The following is a 22197-nucleotide window of genomic DNA, read 5'->3' as shown; positions in this document are numbered from 1 at the left end:
ACACGACCAGGGAGTCCCTTCGAATGCTGCTCACTCACCAGACCTGACGCCACATGACGCCTACATATGGGGAATGCTGAAGAAAGCTGTTTTTCGTACCTATCCACCGTGTGACGTTCCGGAAGATTTTTCGTTCCGGAAGATTTTTCGTGTTATTCAACAGCCTTAGCTCACAGACATGATTGAGAACCTTCGTTAACAGTGCGAAAAAGGCTTGAAACTAAACGGACGGCATCTTGAACATGTTTTATCGGGAACGTCGTCGTGAGTAATGTTTGCAAGCCTATATCATGTATACTAAATATTAATTTCAGTACCGTTTATTTTGCCGTATACTGTGTAAAAATTAAATAATTTTTTCCGTAAGAAGACGTTTTAAATAATTTTTATTTCATTAATTCTTTTTACTATCGTCTAGATGTTTCCAACCAATTTCGGCCAACGAAATCCTTGCTACGTAATCTTCTTGAGATGATCCGAGGTAAAGATATTTCTTAAAGATGTAAGCTTCGGATATGGCGCGTATTTTTTTATTTGTAGCATGCAAACTGTCTAATATTACACCATCTTTGGATATACGTAGTATGGTCACTCGAGAAGATTCAACCAGTTGTGTAAGTGGAGCTATTCGTCCAACCTGAAAGTTAATACTAATTAGTAAAAAATTAGAACAGGAGCCGAGCATGTTGACAATAAAAAATAGAACCTAGGTAACATCTGGATGCCCACTCTGTATGCAGAAACTGTCAAAAAGGCGAATGAGGTCAAATATGTAAGAGTAGTACTAGATACAAACTGTACCCGTTGACAATACCAACAAAATTATTGTAAATGAAAACGTAATAAGAAAATAATGGCAGCTGTATACAGTGCGTACAGTCCGTACTCCCCCTCGTAGCTTTTGAACCCTATAATAGTGAAATTCGGAGGGAGGAAATAAACGGACATAAGCTTTTTAACTAGTCATGACAGGTGACGTAATAGTGACAGTTGACTTTACAGCGCCACTGTGACAGATAATTTTAAATGGGAACTTATGGCAAGTGATGCCTCGTTTGAAAGGTATTGAAAATACCTATTCAGTCATACTATTTTGTTTGAGTTGAACCTAATTTTGATGAATAAATGAAATAAATATAAAATTGTAGTTTCGCACTTAATTAATAAAAATTCAAAATCCCGCCTATGATTACTTATCAAAAAGGTTGACGTTGACGTAAAAACTACTAGAGAATTGAAAAACGTCAACTTTTTTGACAAAAAAAACCATAGGCGGACATTTGAATTTTTATTAATTAAATGCGAAACTACAATATTATATTTATTTAATTTATTCACCAAAATCAAAATCAACATAAACCCAAAAAGAAATAGTATGACTGAATAGGTATTTTGAATACCTTTCAAACAAGGTATCACTTGCCATAAGGTTCCATTTAAAATTATCGGTCACAGTGGCTCTGTAACGTCATCTCTCACTATTACGTCACCTGTCATGACTAGTTAAGAAGCTTACGTCCGTTTATTTCATCCCTCCAAATTTCACTATTATAGGTATAACCGTTTAAAAGATAAGAGGGGGTACGAACTTTTGACTAGCACTGTATATCAGAGTTGTTTGAAGATGACAGAAATAATATTACCGACTTCTACCAAAATTATTGTACTGACGGTTCAGAAATTATGGCATCAGAGGTAGAACAAGCTATAAAAAATGCTAAAATTAGATAAGCTTGTGGTCCAGATGATACACCAACTGAGTGGCTGAAGTTAAAAGGTGAAGACAACATAAAAGTAGTAGGTAGTAAGACTTTTTATTGCAATATACAGGGTGTCCAGAAACTCTACCGACAAACGAATACAGGAGATTCCTCAGGTAATTTTAAGACAATTTAACCAAATTCATCTAGTCCGAAAATGCTTCCTAAAGGAACTAGAGCTATCTGAAGAAAGCGTCTGGTAATTGGTTTTTCTTAAACATCTCCAGAACGCTTATATTTAGAAAAACAACAATTGGTACACATACTTATCTTCAAGAAATAAATCGATTCCATCCACTGCAAATTTTTAGTACCGGTCACAGGCGTCCGTTTTGGGTAGGGGAATAGTTATATTGTCGCATAACTTTTTTGTTTTTAATTTTTAAGCATTTTTGAGTCTCGATTATTAAAATGTAAGGTATTATAGTACTAAAAGGTACTCTTAGTTTAAGTCGATAGGATACACCGTATTCTAAAAAAATCGATTTTAAAATTTTTCGTTTTTTTAATATCAATAAAAAAATTTCAAAAAAAAACTATTTAGAAAAAAGAAAACTGGTAATTTTATTTAAATTCTACAGATGAATCGATTTCATTAATTGCGAATTGCTAGTACCGGTCATATGCGTCCGTTTTGGATAGGCCAACGGTTATTTTATCGCATAACTTTTTTGTCTTCAATTTTTAAGAATTTTTTACACTAGATTATTAAATTATGAGGTATTCTAGTACTACAAGTTACTCTCGCTTTAAGTTAATAAAATACACCGTTTTTGTTTTGAATTTTTTTTTTTTTTAAAGGAAACGAAAAATTTTCAAATCGATTTTTCTAGAAAACGGTGTGCTATATCGACTTTTAGCAAGTCGCCAGTTTGTAAGAAAAGATTCAACATCCCGTACCTCGGAAACGAAACATTTGCGGACATACGTTTATAAAGCCAACTGTCATTATTTTTTCATGCAGAATTACCTCTTAAAGTTTGTCGCACTTATTTAAAAACACCGTGTATTGATGAAGAACATGTCTAGTTGTTAAAGTACCTAACTTTTTTATTATCCAACATAAACGAATGAATCCATAAACATAATGTTAAGAAAACCTGATGATGTGGTTGGATTTTAATTTCAGTATGTTATAAATGCTAGAATATTCCACAGGGTGATGCGAACTTTGAGAAAAAACACAGTTTGATTGGTACACCCAGTATACAATGAAAATTTACCTGTTTAGCAACAATATTATTACAGTGGTATTGTTAAAGAATCAGGCTATAACATGTTCAAAAAATCACTTAAATGGGTCAACAGATTTAGGAAATATGAGACTTCAAAAATGACCAAATTTTTAAGTGGGCCGATTTCTATGCACGTAAGTTCATTTACCGACCAGTCGGTGCATTTTGATTCAGTTCTTTGATCTGATTCTCAGTCTCTTTGATAACGGATAAACCTAGAAGCACATGTCAGAGAATGGTAAGAGACTCGAGTTGAATCAAAACCAAACCGTCTATTTTTATTAAAAAAAAATGAATTATTTAACGCACAAGCGATGGCATATAGTGACTGTTATAGATGTAGTTAAAAAATTTTAAATAATAAAAATAAAATATTAAGTAAAAACTAAAAAAATATTCCAAACATTAATAGATTTATGTTAATTTTTCAAAATACTTACAGTGTATACTCCCATTTTGGCCATATCATTTGGATAAATCTTATTTATTTGTTCAAAAATCCATTGAGTAATCCCCAACATTCTGACGATGAATTTTCTAGCCAAAGGAAATTGCTGCAGAATCTGCACGATATTTGGATGCTCGTCGTCGATGGGTGTAACAAGTGCCACTAAGAATCCGCCAGCATTGTCCGAATTAATGTTGTCTGGAAGACCTGGTAGTCTATCGATGAAAACATCGTATGTTCCCTTGAACGAACCTTTCAAATAGTAACGAAGAATTCTACCGGTAACAGATTCTGATACTAAAACGAATTCTTCATCATCAGATAGAGCTACACCATTAGCTGCGTGAATTTGGTCGATAAGCACTGTGTTCATTTTTGTTTTAGCATCATAATGAACTAACCTACGAATATCATTGAGTTATGGAATGTAACAGTATTAGGCCAGCAAATGGTAGAGGAATAGAAGGTAGGGAATATTCCAAGGATCATTTTCTATATCATGCCACTGTACGCTAAAACCTTGGGGGTGGTTGCCACCCCATCTAGGGGGTGGGAATTTTTTATTACATTTTAACGATGTAGATCGATGACAAAAGTAATTCTAAGAAAAAAATGTTTACATTTTCTTCGTAAAACTAACATTTTTCGAGTTATTCGCGGTTGAAAGTAACAGTTTTTTGACGAAAAAATCGACTTTTTAGAGGGTTTTTTGAGAATACCTCGAAAAATATGCATTTCAAAAAACCTGTAGATATCAAAATTGTATATTTTAGTAACACAAACCAAATTCTTTTTCTATAATATTTTTAAGACCAATACAAACCAAGATACGGCATGTTAAAAGTTAGATTTTTTCGTCAAATGCATACTTTGACATATTCAAAGCAAAATAACGGTGCATTTTTTCGAGGAAAACTTAAATAATCTTTTTTGGATATACAATTAGATCATTTAAAAAATAATAATAAAAAGTTTCTAGCATGAAAGTTGAGCGACTTGTGATCAAAAAAAGGTAGATACCTGCTTTTCTCTACGAAAAAATCAGTGAAAATAACCCCCTAACTGCCTACTAATTAAAAATTGGTCTTCACCTTTCTGTAATTGCTTTTATATTTGTATTATCAATACACCCAAGAACTTTGACCTATTTAAAAGGCCTAATTTTAGAAAAATTGGAGTTTAAAGAAAAACTTATTTTTTGCAATTTCGTATTTTTCACCTTTTACTTCAAAATATCTCCGAAAATACTGGAGATACGAAAAAAGTGATAGACTACTATGTAGCTTTTTTAAAAACAAAAAATCACTTGTGCATAGCTTTTCATTGCAATGAACAGGAAGCGAGATACAGCTGTTTAAAACCTCTATTTACGAGCAAACACCCCTTATCCGAGCCCTTCAAACCCACCACAATTAAAAACTAAGGGATCTTACGGAATTTGATTTACACAGTCTTATATCTCATCAAAAATTCTACAAAATCATTTTTGAAAAAACTTTTTATCGCCAAAAATGAAGGAGATATGTTTATAAAACGATTTTTTTTTTTTTTAAATTCGAGTAGTCCGTTATGGAGCATTTTCAATGTATGTATAATACCACAGAACCGGTTCGTATACTGGAATATGATTAAAAAACTATTTGTATTTGTATCTTTGTACATATTTGTAATTTCGTATTTTTGTATAAACGTTTTGTAATTCTTGAAATCTACTTTTTTTTACTTATCTACTTATAAAAATTGTAATGTTATTAAGGGTGATTTTTAAGGGTTGAAAAATACATTTAAAATACATTTTCGCGACACGTAACATTCATATCAGATCTTTTGTAGCTGGGATATTGTATGCGCCACTCATTTTTACGGCGTTTACCGGTTTTTTATTTTTGTATGTAATACTACAGTAAGATATTAGTAGAATTAGTACATATACGAAAAGTAGACAGATTTTTACTTACCTACCAGATGGATCCGACAACAGCTCAAATAATCCATTCTCCAGATGAAATGTGCTTGAGGAATCTGTCCAAAAGATATCACCATTTTTGGCCACAGCTATACCATTAAACCATTTGGACTGTTTGCCATCGATTATTTGATGTGGTGAAACCAAGACCTTTTTCTTGCCTAAAATAATTATTTTATCTGTCTTTATTTTATTATGAGACTGTTCTTTAATTCAAAAATACAGAAATAATATTTTCTAAGACCGCACAGGCTCATTATTTACATTATTGAATAGATAACAACACCAATTACTTTACCCTTGAGTAATAATTCATTACTCACGGGTCATTACTCACGGGTTGAAATTAGGTTCAATTAGGTTGAAGTATTCGATGTGGAATTTGACGAATATGGATCTATTTTTCATTAGCTAACGCCTCTGCTTCTACTGGGTGTAGAGACTTCATAAATAAACATTTTTTTCACTTTTTTATAGGCTATATTTTTGCTAACAATTTTTTTTTATAAAATACCTACTTTCTTTTTAAGTTATTTACGACGAATCGTCTAAAAACGTGTTTTTTGTTGAAAAATGAACATATTCACTGGCATATAACTCGAAAATTATTGACTTGTGAAAAAACGCTATAGAAGAAAAGTTGCTGAGAGTTAGTCAGTTTATCCACTTCCGGACTTATTTTTAACGTATATTTTTTGACCCCGAGAAGAAGTGAAACTCACCTCCAGGGCAAAAGCACACAACGGTAAAATATCACTTTTTTCTTGGGCATGTACAGTCGGAAAAATGAAAGAATACCCATGAACGATCATATCAAGCACATATTTTGGATTTGCTGCCTTTTCCTATAAATAACAAACGAGAAAGATAGATTATTAAGTGTTGTCTACAAAGCAAAAACGTTATCCAAGACATACGCAGTTACATATTTTTATAAATGACAGAGTGAGACGGCGATACAATTGTTCAACGTAGTTATATTAATTTAGTAAAAAATTTAAACTCACACTCGACTATTTCTGTACTTCTAATGTTATTCTTAGAAAAACATTCAACATGAGTAGAGATAATGATTGTATAAACTACTATTCGAGTAATCGTGCTGGGCAACTATAATCTGACTGATTCGATTTCTGTCACTTTGAGAGTGAAACTGGGTTAGGTTCGGTAGAATTTATAAATTTCAATAATCAGTCGTATTTACTTGAATAAATTCAGTTCTTTTAATAGTCCAGAAAGCCACTGCGCCGCCGCTAGGAAAAATATTCTAATTCGGATTTTTTGCACAATCTTACTCAAAAAGGACTCCTTTTAACAAATTTGCATGTTGCCAAGACCAAAAGGTGGTCAAAATTTTTTTAAACGTTTTTTTTTGTTTTTTTCCTAAAATTATTATTTTTTCATGGAAAAAAGTTTTTTTAGGTTTTTTGGGTCATTCCAAACAGAAAAGGTCTTTAGTGACTTTTCTCTAAAAATGATAGTTTTTGACATATAAGCGATTAAAAATTGAAAAATTGCGAAATCGGCCATTTTTAACCCTCAAAAACTATGTGAAAAACTGAAAATGTGAATGTTGCCAAGGTAGGTAGATATTCTTTAAACATCGATTGATGAAATCCCGAAGAGTTTTTTGCAATACAATATTCAAAACTACTTTGTTTTTTAATTGCTAATCAAGCGTGCGCGACACTATTTTCCACCGACAGTATGGTGCAAATGAAAGGAATAAATTCGTTATTTCGTAAACTGGCGACTTTAAGGAAAAATCCCGAAACAGGTCGATTTTTATTTTTAAGTTATGATATTGTGGCATATATGGTATACTAGTGACGTCATCCGTCTGGGCGTGATGACGTAATCGATGATTTTTTTAAATGAGAATAGGGGCCGTGTGGTAGGTCATTTGAAAGGTTCTTCAATTCTCTATTCAGTAATGTAAACATTTACATAATTATTTATACAGGGTGTCCTTCTACTTTTTTTTTGTCAAATAATTTAATTTAATAAAAATGTTTTGGACACCCTGTATAAATAATGATGTAAATGTTTATATTACTGAATAGAGAATTGAAGAACCTTTCAAATGAACTAGCACATGACCCCTATTCTCATTTAAAAAAATCATCGATTACGTCATCACGTCCAGATAGATGACGTCATTAGTATACCATATATGCCACAATATCATAACTTAAAAATAAAAATCGACCTGTTTCGGGATTTTTTCTTAAAGTCGCCGGTTTACGAAATAACGAATTTATTCCTTTCATTTGCACCATACTGTCGGTGGAAAATAGTGTCGCGCACACTTGATTAGCAATTAAAAAACAAAGGAGTTTTGAATATTGTATTGCAAAAATATCTTCGGGATTTCATCAATCGATGTTTAAAGAATATCTACCTACCTTGGCAACATTCAAATTTTCAGTTTTTCACATAGTTTTTGAGGGTTAAAAATGACCGATTTCGCAATTTTTCAATTTTTAATCGCTTATATGTCAAAAACTATCATTTTTAGAGAAAAGTCACTAAAGACTTTTTCTGTTTGGAATGATCCAAAAAACCTAAAAAAACTTTTTTCCATATAAAAAAAATAATTTTAGGATAAAAACAAAAAAAAACGTTTAAAAAATTTTTGACCACCTTTTGGTCCTGGCAACATGCAAATTTGTTAAAAGGAGTCCTTTATGAGTAAGATTGTGCAAAAAATCCGAATTAGAATATTTTTCCTAGCGGATGCGCAGTGGCTTTCTGGACTATAAGAGCTATTTTGATATTATATTGTATTTTTGGTTTGGTAAGTATTTATTTAATTAAAATACGTCAATAAAATTTGTAAGTAATCATCTGTCAATATGGTTAACTTCTGTCTATGAGTTCGCCAAACGTGTAATACCTACATATTACCTAGTCTGACTTTTCAATCATAGTGTATGAAATTACAGATTAGTATATTTTTACGAATGTACATTTATTTGCAGATAACGTCTGGAAAATTATCTGGATACCTAATGATCTGAATTCATTAAGTTTACTTTCATTTTAATCACTTAGTGCAGCTGACATAAACGACATTTTTTAAATTCCTGTTACTACTTACGTCCACTGGCAACTTTAACATGGATAAATTCATAATTCCACAAAGGAAAATATTTGCTTACTCATTATTTTTGTATTATTAATCTACATATATCAAATAATTAATTACGGTAGTTATAGTAACATTTATCACCAATAAATATATATTATCAGAAAAAGCATAACATCACAAAAAATTTTTGACACATTCTTACGTAGCGAAACATCGTACGGTGGGGTAGTAGTCACATCCGTTTATTTTCAGTATTAACTTAGTTTAGACTTTGTTCTGACTAGAAATTTTTGATTTGATTCGTAGGCATATCATCGATGACGCATGGGTATTCTTTCATTTTTCCGACTGTAATGCATGCCAAATGCCATGGCAATCCAAGCCGTTCTTTAAAATTTGGAGCAAAGACCGTGAGTAAATGGCCTAATACATTTTTCACTAAAAACTAAAAACAACGCATTTTAAAATAGAAATCAAAAAATGTTACATACCATTGTTAATGTTAATAGACAAGATACCATAATATGCATCAGCTACATACAGAAGTCCTTTGTGAAACTTTAAACCTAAAGGTCTTCCACAAATTCTCTCCTCATATTGTGCTTTACAAGGTTTACCGGTCTTAGCAATGGGTGATATATGATTCCCCGTTAATTTCACAATGTCTCCACTATTTAATCCTGTATATAGTTCACCGTCATATTCTGAAAATGATTCTGGACCCGACAATCTTCCTTGATACTTTATTTCAACATTATTTAATTTCTGGTTTAGAGATAGAGATCCTTTCAAAGGATGAGGAGGAGGTAACCTGAAATATATGGAATTAGTAGTTACGTATTATTGTTTTGTTTTAATTTTATTTGTATGACAGAATTAGTGAAAAATGTATATTAGCAAAATAGACCGGGAGATATTATACAGAAGTTCAGCCACGATTTTCTAAGTCCTGCCTTGCAATCTGTGGAAACATCCACAAATTTCCAGTGACATTTTCCTGTAAAAACTAGATTTTCCCAAAAAATAAAAATAGGGTTTTGCGATGAATTTCTGAGTCCTGACATATCCCTAGAATGACACGATGTTCCGAGTCATGCCATTTTGCAGATGTTTCAAGAATCTTAATATAAGTCTATTTACAAAGAGGCAGGATGGTTTTATAGTTATTTCGTATACAGGGTGGGCCATTAGTGTAACAAAGTCCAATTACTCGTTTGTCGTAAGAGTTACGAAAAAAAGTTATTTAGGTAAAACGTGGGGCAAAGCTAGGATCATACTTTAAAAATATTTTCTAATATACAGGGCTACCCGTATTGACAGGGCGACAAAAACTTATGTTTTTTTAAATGGAACACCCTGTATATAATTTTAAGATTCTTAAGATAATTTTAAAACAACTTAACACAATTCACCTAATCCAAAAATGTTTTCTAAGGGAGCTAGAGCTCTTTGAAGATGGCCCCTTGTAATTAGATTTTTTTATATCTCCAGAACGCTTTCATTTCGATAGACAAAAACTGGTCCAGAGATAAATCGAGAGATTCTTCGATCGAGAGTATCTTCCAGAGATAAATCGATTCCATCAATTGCGAATCTCTAGTACCGGTCATAGGAGTCCGTTTTGAGTAGGGCACCGGTTATTTTATCGCATAACTTTTTTGTCTTTAACTTATAGGCATTTTTGACACTATATTATTAAATTATGAGGTATTCCAGTTAGTCCTGTCGCCAGGGGGGGTACAACGGCCTCGTTAATTCAGATGGACTTACCCAAATTTTTTTTATGTATTTTGACCCGTAGAACACGAATTTTTTGGGTAACAGTTGATCCGGATGTCGATAAGATTGTTATAGACCAAGAACTTGAGGAATCAAATAACAGCGATTTTTGGCAAAACAAAACAATATTTTGTATTTTTTGGGCCATTTTAAGTAAAAAATATTTCTACAAGTTTTTTCGTAGGATGCACAGTTTTCGAGATAAACGCGGTTGAACTTTAAAAAAATCGAAAAATTGCAATTTTTGAACCCGAATAACTTTTGATTAAAAAATAAAATAGCAAGTCTGCTTACCGCATTTGAAAGTTTAAGTCAAATTATATCGGTTTTGATTATTTGCATTGGTAAAAATTTATTTTTTTATTGTTTAACAAAGCTATAAACACGTAGGGTTTCCCGTGCTTTTACATGCGTTTTAACGCATGTAACGTAGAAATAGTCTTGATTGCACTAGTACCTATTCTACCTACTCGTTCGATTTTAAATGAGAAATCATAGAAACATCACTCACGCACTAGTTGTTTGTAGCTTTGTTTAGCAATAACACAATAAATTTTTAGCAATGCAAATAATCAAAACCGACATAATTTGACTTGAACTTTCAAAGGCGCTAAGCAGAATTGCTATTTTATTTTTTAATCAAAAGTTATTCGGGTTTAAAAATTGCAGTTTTTCGATTTTTTGAAAGTTCAACCGCGTTTATCTCGAAAACTGTGCATCGTACTAAAAAACTTGTAGAAATATTTTTTGCTTAAAATGACCCAAAAAATACAAAATATTGTTTTGTTTTGCCAAAAATCGCTGTTATTTGATTCCTCAAGTTCTTGGTCTATAACAATCTTATCGACATCCGGATCAACTGTTACCCAAAAAATTCGTGTTCTACGGGTCAAAATACATAAAAAAAATTTGGGTAAGTCCATCTGAATTAACGAGGCCGTTGTACCCCCCCTGGCGACAGGACTAAGTACTAAAAGGTACTCTTGCTTTAAGTCGATAGGATGCACCGTTTTCTAGAAAAATCAATTTTAAAATTTTTCGTATTTTGAATTTAAGAAAAATTTTAAAAACAAAAAATAAAAGCAAGACTTAAAGCAAGAGTAACTTTTAGTACTAGAATACCTCATAATTTAATACTCTACTGTCAAAAATGCTTAAAAATTAAAGCAAGTTATGAGATTTCGTTGATCTACCCAAGACGGACGCCTATGATCGATACTAGAAATTCACAATTGATAAAATCGATTCATCTCTGGAAGAGAAATAAACGTACCAATTTTCGTTTTTCTAAATAGTTTTATTTTTATTTATTTTTTTTTTCAAATTCAAAAACTACCGACTTAAAGCAAGAGTACCTTTTAGTACAAGAATATCCCATAGTTTAATAATCCAGTGTCAAAAATGCTTAAAAGGTAAACACAGAAAAGTTATGCGATAAAATATCCGTTTCCCTACCCTAAACGGACGCCTATGACCGGTATTAAAAATTGCCAATTGATGGAATCGATTTATCTCTGGAAGATAAATAGGTGTACCAATTTTCGTTTTTCTAAATGTAAGTGTTCTGGAGCTATTTAAAAAAAACTAATTACAATACGCCATCTTTAAAGAGCTCTAGCTTCCTTAGGAAGCATTTTCGGACTAGGTGAATTGAGTTAAATTTTCTTAAAATTGTCTGAGGAATCTCCGGGCTTCGTTTGTTAGAAGAGTTTCTGGACACCCCCTGTATAATAGGTGCAACCCCTACTATAACCAATTAATTATAAAATTATTGATTTTCTTCCTATTACTTTTATTACGTTTACTTAGATACATTACAGTTTGGTATTAGATTTGAAATGTGTGTAAAAATCCGAGACATTACTCAGGAAAATGATATTTAATACCGTACGATTGTTTTAATGATGTAAGAATTAATTTTTATGTATTAAATATCTTTGCCATTATCCTGCCACGTTGTTAAGGTGAAACAGTAGCGATCAACAGGTAGCGAAAACGCGTTCCAAGATTACTGCTGTAATTTTGAATATGTTTTCGAGATACTTGGCACACGTATTCGTAAAATAATAAAGAATGGCGGTACAGAGCCCAATTTGAAAAATATATTAATATGTGGAAATTACTCTGTAATTAAATACAATATTAAAAAAACGAGCCTGTACCGCCATTAAGAAGAACAAAAAAATACAGTTTCTTCAAATAAACTTTTTTATCCCATGCCTAGTTTTTGTGTCATTTTGGAACTAATAATGAAATAAAAAATTTTAGTAGTTCCAAAATGACAAAAAATCTAGGCATCGGATAAAAAAGTTTATTTGAAGAAAGTGTATTTTTTTGTTCTTCTTAATGGCGGTACAGGCTCGTTTTTTTAATATTGTATTTAATTACAGAGTAATTTCCACATATTAATATATTATTCAAATTGGGCTCTGTACCGCCATTCTCTATTGTATTACGAATACGTGTGCCAAATATCTCGAAAAAATATTCAAAATTACAGCCGCAATCTTGGAACGCGTTTTTGCTACCTGTTGATCGCTACTGTTTCCTCTTAACGGCTTTAGATTAGTGTTTTCTAAGCATACTTGACATGCCATGCCATGACTCAGAAAATTGTGGTGATATGAATATGTTTGTATAACAACCTGAAATAATTTTACAGACTTAAAATTTTATTTCTATATACGAAATAACTGCACAACCATCCTGCCTCTTAGTAAATAGCTTTATATTAACATTCTTGAGATATGTGCAAAATGGCATGACTCAGAAAATCGTGTAACTTTCCACGAATTTTCTTACACATTTTTTAACTATGTGTAGGAAAAAAGGTGTAACTAAACATCGTGCCATTTTGAATAATGTCTACTTAAATTATTTATTTTGTAATAACATTTATTTTATGACTCAGAAAATCACGGAACCAGGGTGAAAATTTTCCACAGAATTTTAAAAGGGACAAGTGCAGTTAAAAACATTAGGAGACGTCATGCCAACATTTTTTTCGATCATTTTCAAATATTTATGTTTAATTTATTAAGTGGGCAGGACTCAGAAAATTATGAAAATTTCATTATTTTCATTACATGTTTGTATATCTATATACTCCCTTAGTCCTTTTGCAACCCTCCTGCCCAAAAGATTTTCTTCATAAAATTGGTAGTATCCTGTCATTCTATGTATATGGCAAGGCTCAGAAATTCCTCGCAACTCCCCTTTTTTTTCTCATGGAAAATCTAATTTTCACAGGAAAATGTCACAGGAAACCGTGGATTTTTCCATAAATTGTAAGTACTTTTTCAAACCTTCCAGTATTGCAAAGGGCAGGACTCAGAAAATCATGGTTGAAGTTCTGTTAATATCTCCCGGTTTAAAATTGTCAGCTCTTGCTTCAATAAAAACCAAAGTATGAATGTGTTCCTTGTGTGTGAAATACTAGGCTGTTAAATAAGTTTTGCGGTTCGATAAGAGAGGGCGTTGCTAGTTGCTACTAGCATAATTTATTTTGTCGGGCACACCAGGTTTCCTCAACACGACTCAACCTTATCGGCAGAGTCTACGAGAACTGTACCTACGGTAAATTGAAGCTGAAATTACAAAAAAATAAATATGTATGTCTTTGTACTCACTTTATAACGCTCAAAAAATTACGGGATCTGGATTTCAATACATATATTTTTTTATAATTCTCGTATCAAAGTTACGCGTGAAGTTAGTCGTATGGATGACAGTTGGGAGAACACGGGCGACCATATTTTGTTATGTTGGTCACTCTTCATATGAACGCGTTTGAAGTTTCATTTCAATCTGCCAATTAATTTTTGTCATTTAATTATCAAGTATTGTGGAGTGATTCGAATTGTTTTTTAATGTTTAAAAGCAAAGGAAATTTGTGAACGAATCTTAAAGTGTATAAGGATTCTTCGCCTGTAATTAGTACAGTCGAAAGATGGGTTGCTGAATTTAAACGTGGTCGTACACGCCTTGCAGACGATCCACGTCAAGGACGTCCAAAAACAGCAACACCAGAAATCGTAGAAAAAATACGGGATATGGTATTGGAAAGTCATTGAGTGACTGAAAAAGGTTTAGTAGAAGTAATAGGTGCCTTATTGGGTAGTGTAAGCAATAGTTTGGCTGAAGTATTGGGTTTTAGAAAGCTGTGTTTACAATGGATGCTGCATTTGCTAACACCGGAACAAAAACATCAATCGATTGCGACTTTCTCAGCAACATTTACAGCGTTTTCGAAAGGATAAAGTAGATCTAGATTGGGTACGTCAATTCATCACTATGGATGAGACTGGGTGTATCACCATCATCCTGAATCAAAACAAGTGTCTAAAGCAGTGATACTCAACCTAGGGCCCGCGGGCCACATGCGGCCCTCTAGCGTTTTTTATGCGGCCCTAAGTCTAACTAAAGGGCCCTGTAATCTATTTATTTGTCAAATTCCACGTGTTTTTTCTAATTATTTGATAGTGTGCCGATGTGTTTGAGGCGTGTTTGGGAGTGAGGCAGACAATTTAATGACTTTCATTTTAAATATTTTATTGAAATTTTTAAGAACTCTGATTAAAGGGCAAGGTATTAGTAACTTTTAATAATAAATTATTAAAGTTAATGAACAAATACTCATTTTAAAAATAATCAATACTTATTTACTACATTGCAACGACCCATTTAGTAATCACAAGAAAAATTCAAGTTCAGATTATAAAAAGATCTGCATGGTCTAAAATCTAAGATGCAATCATCATATATCAAATTTTATCAATTTTATTCGAGGTATTCAAAAAATATTAATTTCGCTCGAGAATAGAGTACCTTTATAGTTCACAATATTTAAATTAGGATATAATTGCATTAGGATATAAGTTGACAAATGACACTATTTTTAAATAGACACAGTAAATGTGCTCTTAGAATTTATCAATTTTTAAGTGGTTTTAAATAAGAAAAAATACTGAAGTTTTGCATCAAAATAATCCTTAAGGATTTATCTAATTGAAAAATATAAAGTTACAATAATAAATTTAATGGTTTAGTTGTAAAACTGCATTTAATACCAAAATGTAATTAGTTGATGATAAAAAGAGATTTTTTCCACTTAAAAAGTTAATGTGTTTTGGTGACCAGTGGTGGAGTGTACTTTGAATTCGGCAAAAGATCTAATTGTTAAAACTTGAAAATGGCTGGAATATGTTAAAGTGTCAGACTTCATGCAATTATAAAGAAGTCAAAAATGAGATGTTTGGATGCCCATGTGACTTATGCAAAAGAGTAATATGTAAATCTTGCTCTGGCTTATCAGCTTCTGAAGTAAGAGTTGTAGTTATGTCTAATAGAATAATGCCTTTCTTTTGCCCTTCATGTAGGCATGCTTTAAACATACCTGCCCTTATAAAAAAAGTTAATGATCTGGAATCTGAACTCCAATATTTCTCATCTAGCCTTAATTGCAAAATCACATCTTTAGAGCAAAGGATACTAAGAATGGAAATTTCCGAAGCTGATAAAGAAACTCAAAGTTCCAAATTAATTGTTTCAAATTCTGATCATGAGAAATCAACTGACACTGGTAATAATTATGAATCTTTTATAAGTGAATATAGTGAACGTCGTAAACGTGAAAATAACCTCATGTTGTTCAATGTTTCCGAATCTACCAACGATTTAAAAACAGTTGAAGAATTACTTTCAAGTTTTACTGAAGTATCCATAAAAAAGTTGTTTCGTGTTGGAAAGCAAGGAAATAGGCCCCGACCAATTAAAGCAATTCTGGACAGTTCTGCTAGTGTTATTCGTGTACTAAAAAACCGAAGTCAACTACCTTTAAATATTAGGGTGAGCTCCGATCTTACTATCAGTTAGCGGAATTATTTAAAAGAACTTAGGAAGGAACTGGAAATAAAAAAAAGTGCTGGTGAAACAAATCTGACTATCAAGTATGTGCATGGAGTTCCTAAAATTTTACCTATTAAAGAAAAAAACTAGTATGTAGGGATAAATCTAATTTAAATCATTCAGAGCTATCTATTTATTTTCATAATGTGGGAGGCATGCGTACGAAGTTGATAAATTTTAGTCTAAGTGTATTGTGTTTGAGTTATGATGTTATTATACTTGTTGAAACATGGTTGACAAATAGCTATTCTGATTCAGAATTGGGCTTGGATTCTGATTATAATATCTTTCGAGCAGATCGTGACAGTTTTGATCATTTTAAAGATAAGGGAAGAGGTGGTGGTGTCCTTATAGCCGTTAAGAAAAAGTTTAACAGTTTTGCTTTATCTATACCTCATACTAAAGTTGAACAAATTTTTGTACTAGTTAATATTGGAATAGAAAAAGTTATTTTTGGCTCTGTGTACATACCGCCACGATCTGATCATGAAATATATGAAGATCATTGTAATGTCCTTGATTTTATATTAATGAACAATAACTACTCTAAGGTTTTTATTTCTGGGGACTTTAATCTTCCGAATGTTACGTGGACAAACGATAATTTAGGAGTTAGTTTATCGAACTATCCACCAAATTCACCAGCTTTACATATGGTTAATTGCTATAGTTTCTACAACCTTTTTCAAAATAATTTTGTGTCCAATAGTAGAAATGTAATTTTAGACTTAATATTTTCTAATTGTAACGAGTTGAGTGTTGTAAATGCTGCTGATTTAATTTTTCCCAACTCCCTTAACCACAATGGTGTAATGTTCGATGTTAATATAATAAATAACAGTGATTCTTTAAAGTGCGCTGAGTCATATTATGATTTTAAAAACGGTGATTACTTTGTTATGAACTTTTCCTTGTCGGAAATAAAGTGGGAGTCACTAAAGGCTTTGAATATTGAGGACGCTGTGTCTAAATTTTACGATATTATCAATCATGCAATAAATTCTTATGTTCCTCAAAAAGTATGTAATGCAAGTACATTTCCAGTTTGGTTTAGCCCAGAGTTAAAACGACTAATAATAGAAAAGAAAAAATATCATAAAAGGTATAAGATCAAACAAATGAAATAGAGAATGTGGAAAAATCCTTACGAATAACTCACACATCCACTATTTCGGGCTGGGAAAAATTTTCTGAATGGAATCAAAGATCCAAACACCAGTTCTCAGAAATGTGTTTCGCCCTCTTCAACCTCCCTGGGCTCATCGGTAAAGATGAGAGGTTGAATATCTTTAGACACATTCCATCAAAAAACAACATCCGAGACATAGACATAACAGGAGCGTATATCTACGCATCATCTGACAATGACAGTCTCAAGTTTTAATTCCCTAATTACTTAAAGTATAATATATGTTAAAAAAACAAAAAAAAAACGAAGTCAATCTTTGAACACACTCAGTGATCAAAAGATACAAAGTTGGTTCACCGACCAATCGTAACAAATTTGATTTGTCTGGATCTTTGATTCCATTCAGAAAATTTTTCCCAGGCCGAAATAGTGGATGTGTGAGTTATTCGTAAGGGGATTTTTCCACATTCTCTACTTCATTTGTTTGATTTTGTTACGATTGGTCGGTGAACCAACTTTGTATCTTTTGATCACTGAGTGTGTTCAAAGATTGACTTCGTTTTTTTTTTTTTTTTTGTTTTTTTAAGGTATAAGATGTTCAACAATTATGATGATTTTATTATTTTTCATAACTTAAGATCTGAATGTAGTAGACTAAGTAAAGATTGTTATAATTTATATGTTAGAGATTCTGAATTTAGAATTAATAGTGACTCACACACTTTTTGGAAATATATAAACAGTCGTAGGAAAAATTATGATGTACCATGCCACTTATATTTAGGAAATGATCAAAGTAGTTCTGGGGAGGAAGCTGTGAATTCATTTGCCCAATTTTTTTCTACAGTGTTCACTGACCACAATACTACCCCCACAATATCAATTTGAAAATGCTGGTAACATGAGTTCATGCTCTTTTAACATTAATACTATTTTTGAAGAGTATTCACAATTTGTCTCCTAAACTAAATTTTGGCCCTGATGGCATTCCTAACTATCTATTAAAACAATGTGTTTGTACTATATCTAAGCCACTGTATATACTCTTCAATAAATCTTTGCAAGAAGGGGTTTTCCCTGATTGCTGGAAACGTAGTTACGTAAAACCTATATTTAAATCTGGTTCAAAGTCAAATGTTGAAAACTACAGAGCAGTTTGTACTTTATCAGCAATTCCAAAATTATTAGATTATTTAGTTACTAAGCAGCTTACTTGTGAATTCAGTAGTATTCTGGTGAATGAACAACACGGTTTTATACAGGGTAAATCTACAGTAACTAATTTACTTCTTTATCAGAGTGACATTGTTATTGCTTTGGAAAACAAGTTACAAGTAGATTCCATCTATACTGACTTTTCTAAAGCATTCGATAAGGTCAATCATAATATCTTACTTGCGAAACTTACAGCATATGGTATTTCTGGAGGTCTCTTTGATTGGATGCAAAGTTACCTGACTAATCGAAGTTTAAGTGTAAAAATAGGATGTTTTCTTTCTAATGCTCTTACAGCTACATCTGGAGTACCGCAATGTTCCCACTGTGGCCCCCTTTTATTTAATTTGTTCTTGAATGATGTTCACTCTATTTTTAAGGAAGTTAACTTTTTAATGTTTGCTGATGATGTTAAAATATATAAGACTGTCAATAATGAGGATAACATTTTTCAGCTTCAGTCACAAGTAAATGATTTTTATGAGTGGTGTGTTAGAAATGATATGGAACTTAATATTAATAAATGCTTTTTAATAACTTTTGCTAGATCCCATTCGGCTATTCACCATCAATATTTTATTAATAATACTCCTGTCACATGTGTGAACGAAATTTGGGATTTACGTATATTATTTGATTGTAAATTAACATTTTACTCTCACATTGACCATACTGTTTCGAAGGCATTTAAGATGTTGGGTTTTGTATTACGTTCATCAAAAGATTTGTCAATTCACACAATAAAAATCTTATATTGCAGTATCGTGAGATCAATTGTTGAATATGGATCTATTGTCTGGTCACCTAGTTATGCATATCAAATTATAAATATTGAAAAGGTTCAAAACAAATTTTTACGTTTTGCAGCTTTTAAGATGGGTTTAACAGTCGGAAATTATACTTATGACAATATATTAATGAGACTAAATTTACAAACTCTTGAACGCAGAAGAGTCATGTTGGATATTCGTTATCTTTGCAAAATTATCTCTGGTGTCATTAACTCCGAAGAATTGTTAAGTCTTGTATACTTTAATATACCTGCTAGATTGACACGAAATCCACAAATATTCAAGGAACAACGGCATGCTACAAATTATGGTCAATATGCACCAATGAGTAGATTGACCCTGTATGGAAACAAGTTTAGTCATCTAATAGATCTGTTTGGTTCTTCAGTTTCCTCTATTAAACAAGAACTCAGGCGTCTTGAATTTTGAATTCAAAAAATTAATTAGATTTAACTGTTATAATGGATTCAGTTGTTTTCATCATTTAACAATATTTTATATTCTTTTATTTTTTATGTTTGTGTTTCATACTTAGCTGTAGTTTTACATGTATCTAAATTTTATATTTTCATTATTAGGACGAAAGCTCTGCTTTATTGGATTTTGTATGTATTGGGTTTATCCCGTTAATTAATAAATAAATAAATTAAAACAGCATTTAATACTAAACAACTTTTTATAATAGAAATTTTCCATATTATGAATTTAAATATGCAAATAAACAAAGTTTTCGTTATGATAATGCTCGCATTTTCAGCTTGTTTTGTATATTTGTAATATGTATTTCAATAAATGGAATAAAAAAAAGTTCTGTGAAAGATGCTACACAGGATCGCTAGGACCTGCGCAAATAGCAATAAGAAAAAAAAATCTAAAGCTTGGTAATTTACAGTAATACAAATACAACTCTGACTTGGTAATACAAACATAACCAAAATATAAGCCCCCAATAAAAAATGTACCAAACTACCCCACCGTACCCTACACAAGAGCAACTCAACTGTAGTTGCGATCTGATTAAAATTGTGTTGCTGTCACCGGTTGTTTTGGTGAGAACATAGCCTTAAAGCTGCAACACTATTTAAAGATTTATACCTGTAAGATCTATAATAATAAATACAGTAAAACCTCCTTTAACTGACATAATAATTATATCCCCTCCTCCCAATTATTTGAGGAGTGTCCATTTCGGATAACAAGAATTTCTGTTAAAACTATCATTGATTTCTTTATATCAAATTATACAGTACATATTCTTGAGCACAGTTGGCAGGGCCGGCAATAACGGGCCTACAAAGGATGCACTGCAGGCAGGCGCCCCTCTTTGGGGGGCACAAAACTGAGCTTTTTTCCTGCTGGTGCTATACAAAATACCAATTTAAAAAACCAAAGGGTGCCTATACTAGTGTTGGAGGCAGGCGTCCTATACCCTAGCGCTGATACTGACAGTTGTGGTATTAAAAAATACTATGAGGTGATTTCGTAATGTGTTGTATATGTAATTGCGTTCTTTCTATTGACAAAATCAGCCGTTTTGGTTAAACGATGTTTTGGTTAACAGACGTTTTACTGTAGCTATAAAACCTTTGTATTTAGATTTATTTTAATCAAGAATTTTATCAGCATTTGCATTAATTACAATATTTATGTATTGAGTATATACAGTAGGTGATTAAATTAGAGCCACCTAGTAAAATTCATTTTTTTAAAGGGTATATAATAGAGCTGTATAATAATAATGAGTTTATTTCCTTTTGATTATATTTTAACACTAAGTGCAATAAGTAGTCTACCTTTAGTGGCCACACAGTGGGCATGTCAATGTGTGACTCAGATGCCATTGTTTGCCAGTGCTGTCCAGCCTAGCTTGCAACTTATGTGTGCATATTATTTTGTATTCTTGGTATTTAGAGTTATAATAAACTTTGAGAGTTTCCATTGCTCTCTAGTAATATTCTGAAAGTCCTATATTCTTTGTCATGAATTTAGCAAACATTGCTGGTTCGTTACACCTGTGGTACCAGAACATCTTGGGAAAAGCAATGGACATCTCACCCTCACCAAGGAAAATAGCAGAAATAAAAACTTTATTATTCAACACTAATCGCTCCAACAGAAAAATAGCATCAATTTCTGAAGTCTCAAAGCAACTGTGAACCACAAAGGTCCACAAATTACATACCATTATTAAACAACAAGAAAAATTTTCGGAGATGGCTCTAATAATTTGATCGTCCACTGTAGCTGTAATATACTTACTTTACTGATTTTGTAAACTGACTGTAAGGTGGTAAATTTGGAATGAACAAGATTATAACCACCACAATAGACAATTCCAAAAGTCTATTGACTAAAAATTTCAAAATTCCTCCAATGAAACCCATTGTTAAAGGATAGAAATGCCAAATTGCTATTATTATTGAAGCATTATTTTCAAATAATAAGAATAAAAAACTAATGAATCACACTTTATATTCTTTGTTTTCTATCTGAAAATTGAAAACCATACTTATTAGTTTATTTTTGCTTTTTGATTGGATTGATTTGTTTTGTTGATTAATTTGTATGCATTGACACTTGACACTGACATAAGTGACAGGACTCCTGGCAACATGTTCTAACCTTAAGGCGCGTACACATCTGCATGTGAGGTAGAGCTAAAGTTCTTATGGAAATCCAACGTTGCCAGTTGATCTTGAGAAAACTGTCATCTGTCATTAGTGTCATTTATGAAAAGTGATTTATTTTTTATTTTTTGCTTGCCTTGTTTTCTGTTTTGTTGCCCTTGCCAGTGTATTTTATTTTAGTTGCTTTTTGAGTTTTTTTTATTAAGGGTTTAGGCGCAAATTTTCGGCTCCAATGCTTTTTAAATGCGT

At 32.0% G+C, this 22197-nt stretch overlaps 1 protein-coding gene across 1 annotated transcript; it reads right to left on the bottom strand.

Moving 5' to 3' along the window:
* Positions 1 to 369: 369 nt before the first annotated feature.
* LOC114344555 (adipocyte plasma membrane-associated protein Hemomucin) lies at positions 370 to 21895 on the bottom strand. Its single transcript, XM_028295386.2, has 5 exons — positions 21581 to 21895; positions 8992 to 9311; positions 5402 to 5570; positions 3436 to 3844; positions 370 to 637 (listed from the first exon to the last, which is right to left on the bottom strand). Exons 1-5 carry the CDS (start codon positions 21703 to 21705, stop codon positions 395 to 397), a joined length of 1266 nt encoding a protein of 421 aa, XP_028151187.1. The 5' UTR covers positions 21706 to 21895; the 3' UTR covers positions 370 to 394.
* Between the last annotated feature and the right edge of the window lie 302 nt (positions 21896 to 22197).

The sequence above is a fragment of the Diabrotica virgifera genome, chromosome 6 (genome assembly GCF_917563875.1).
Source record: "Diabrotica virgifera virgifera chromosome 6, PGI_DIABVI_V3a".
Classification (NCBI taxonomy): Eukaryota; Metazoa; Arthropoda; class Insecta; order Coleoptera; family Chrysomelidae; genus Diabrotica; species Diabrotica virgifera.
This window is presented reverse-complemented; position numbering and strand designations above follow the sequence as displayed.

What these genes read in the sequence shown, in the direction of transcription:
- LOC114344555 (XM_028295386.2), bottom strand. Translation starts at nt 21,705, where the DNA reads ATGGGTTTCATTGGAGGAATTTTGAAATTTTTAGTCAATAGACTTTTG. An exon ending in CAGTTTACAAAATCAGTAAA is followed by an intron (nt 9,312 to 21,580) that starts GTAAGTATATTA and finishes CATATATTTCAG; the next exon opens with GTTACCTCCTCCTCATCCTT. An exon ending in TTGTCGGATCCATCTGGTAG is followed by an intron (nt 3,845 to 5,401) that starts GTAAGTAAAAAT and finishes TGATATTCGTAG; the next exon opens with GTTAGTTCATTATGATGCTA.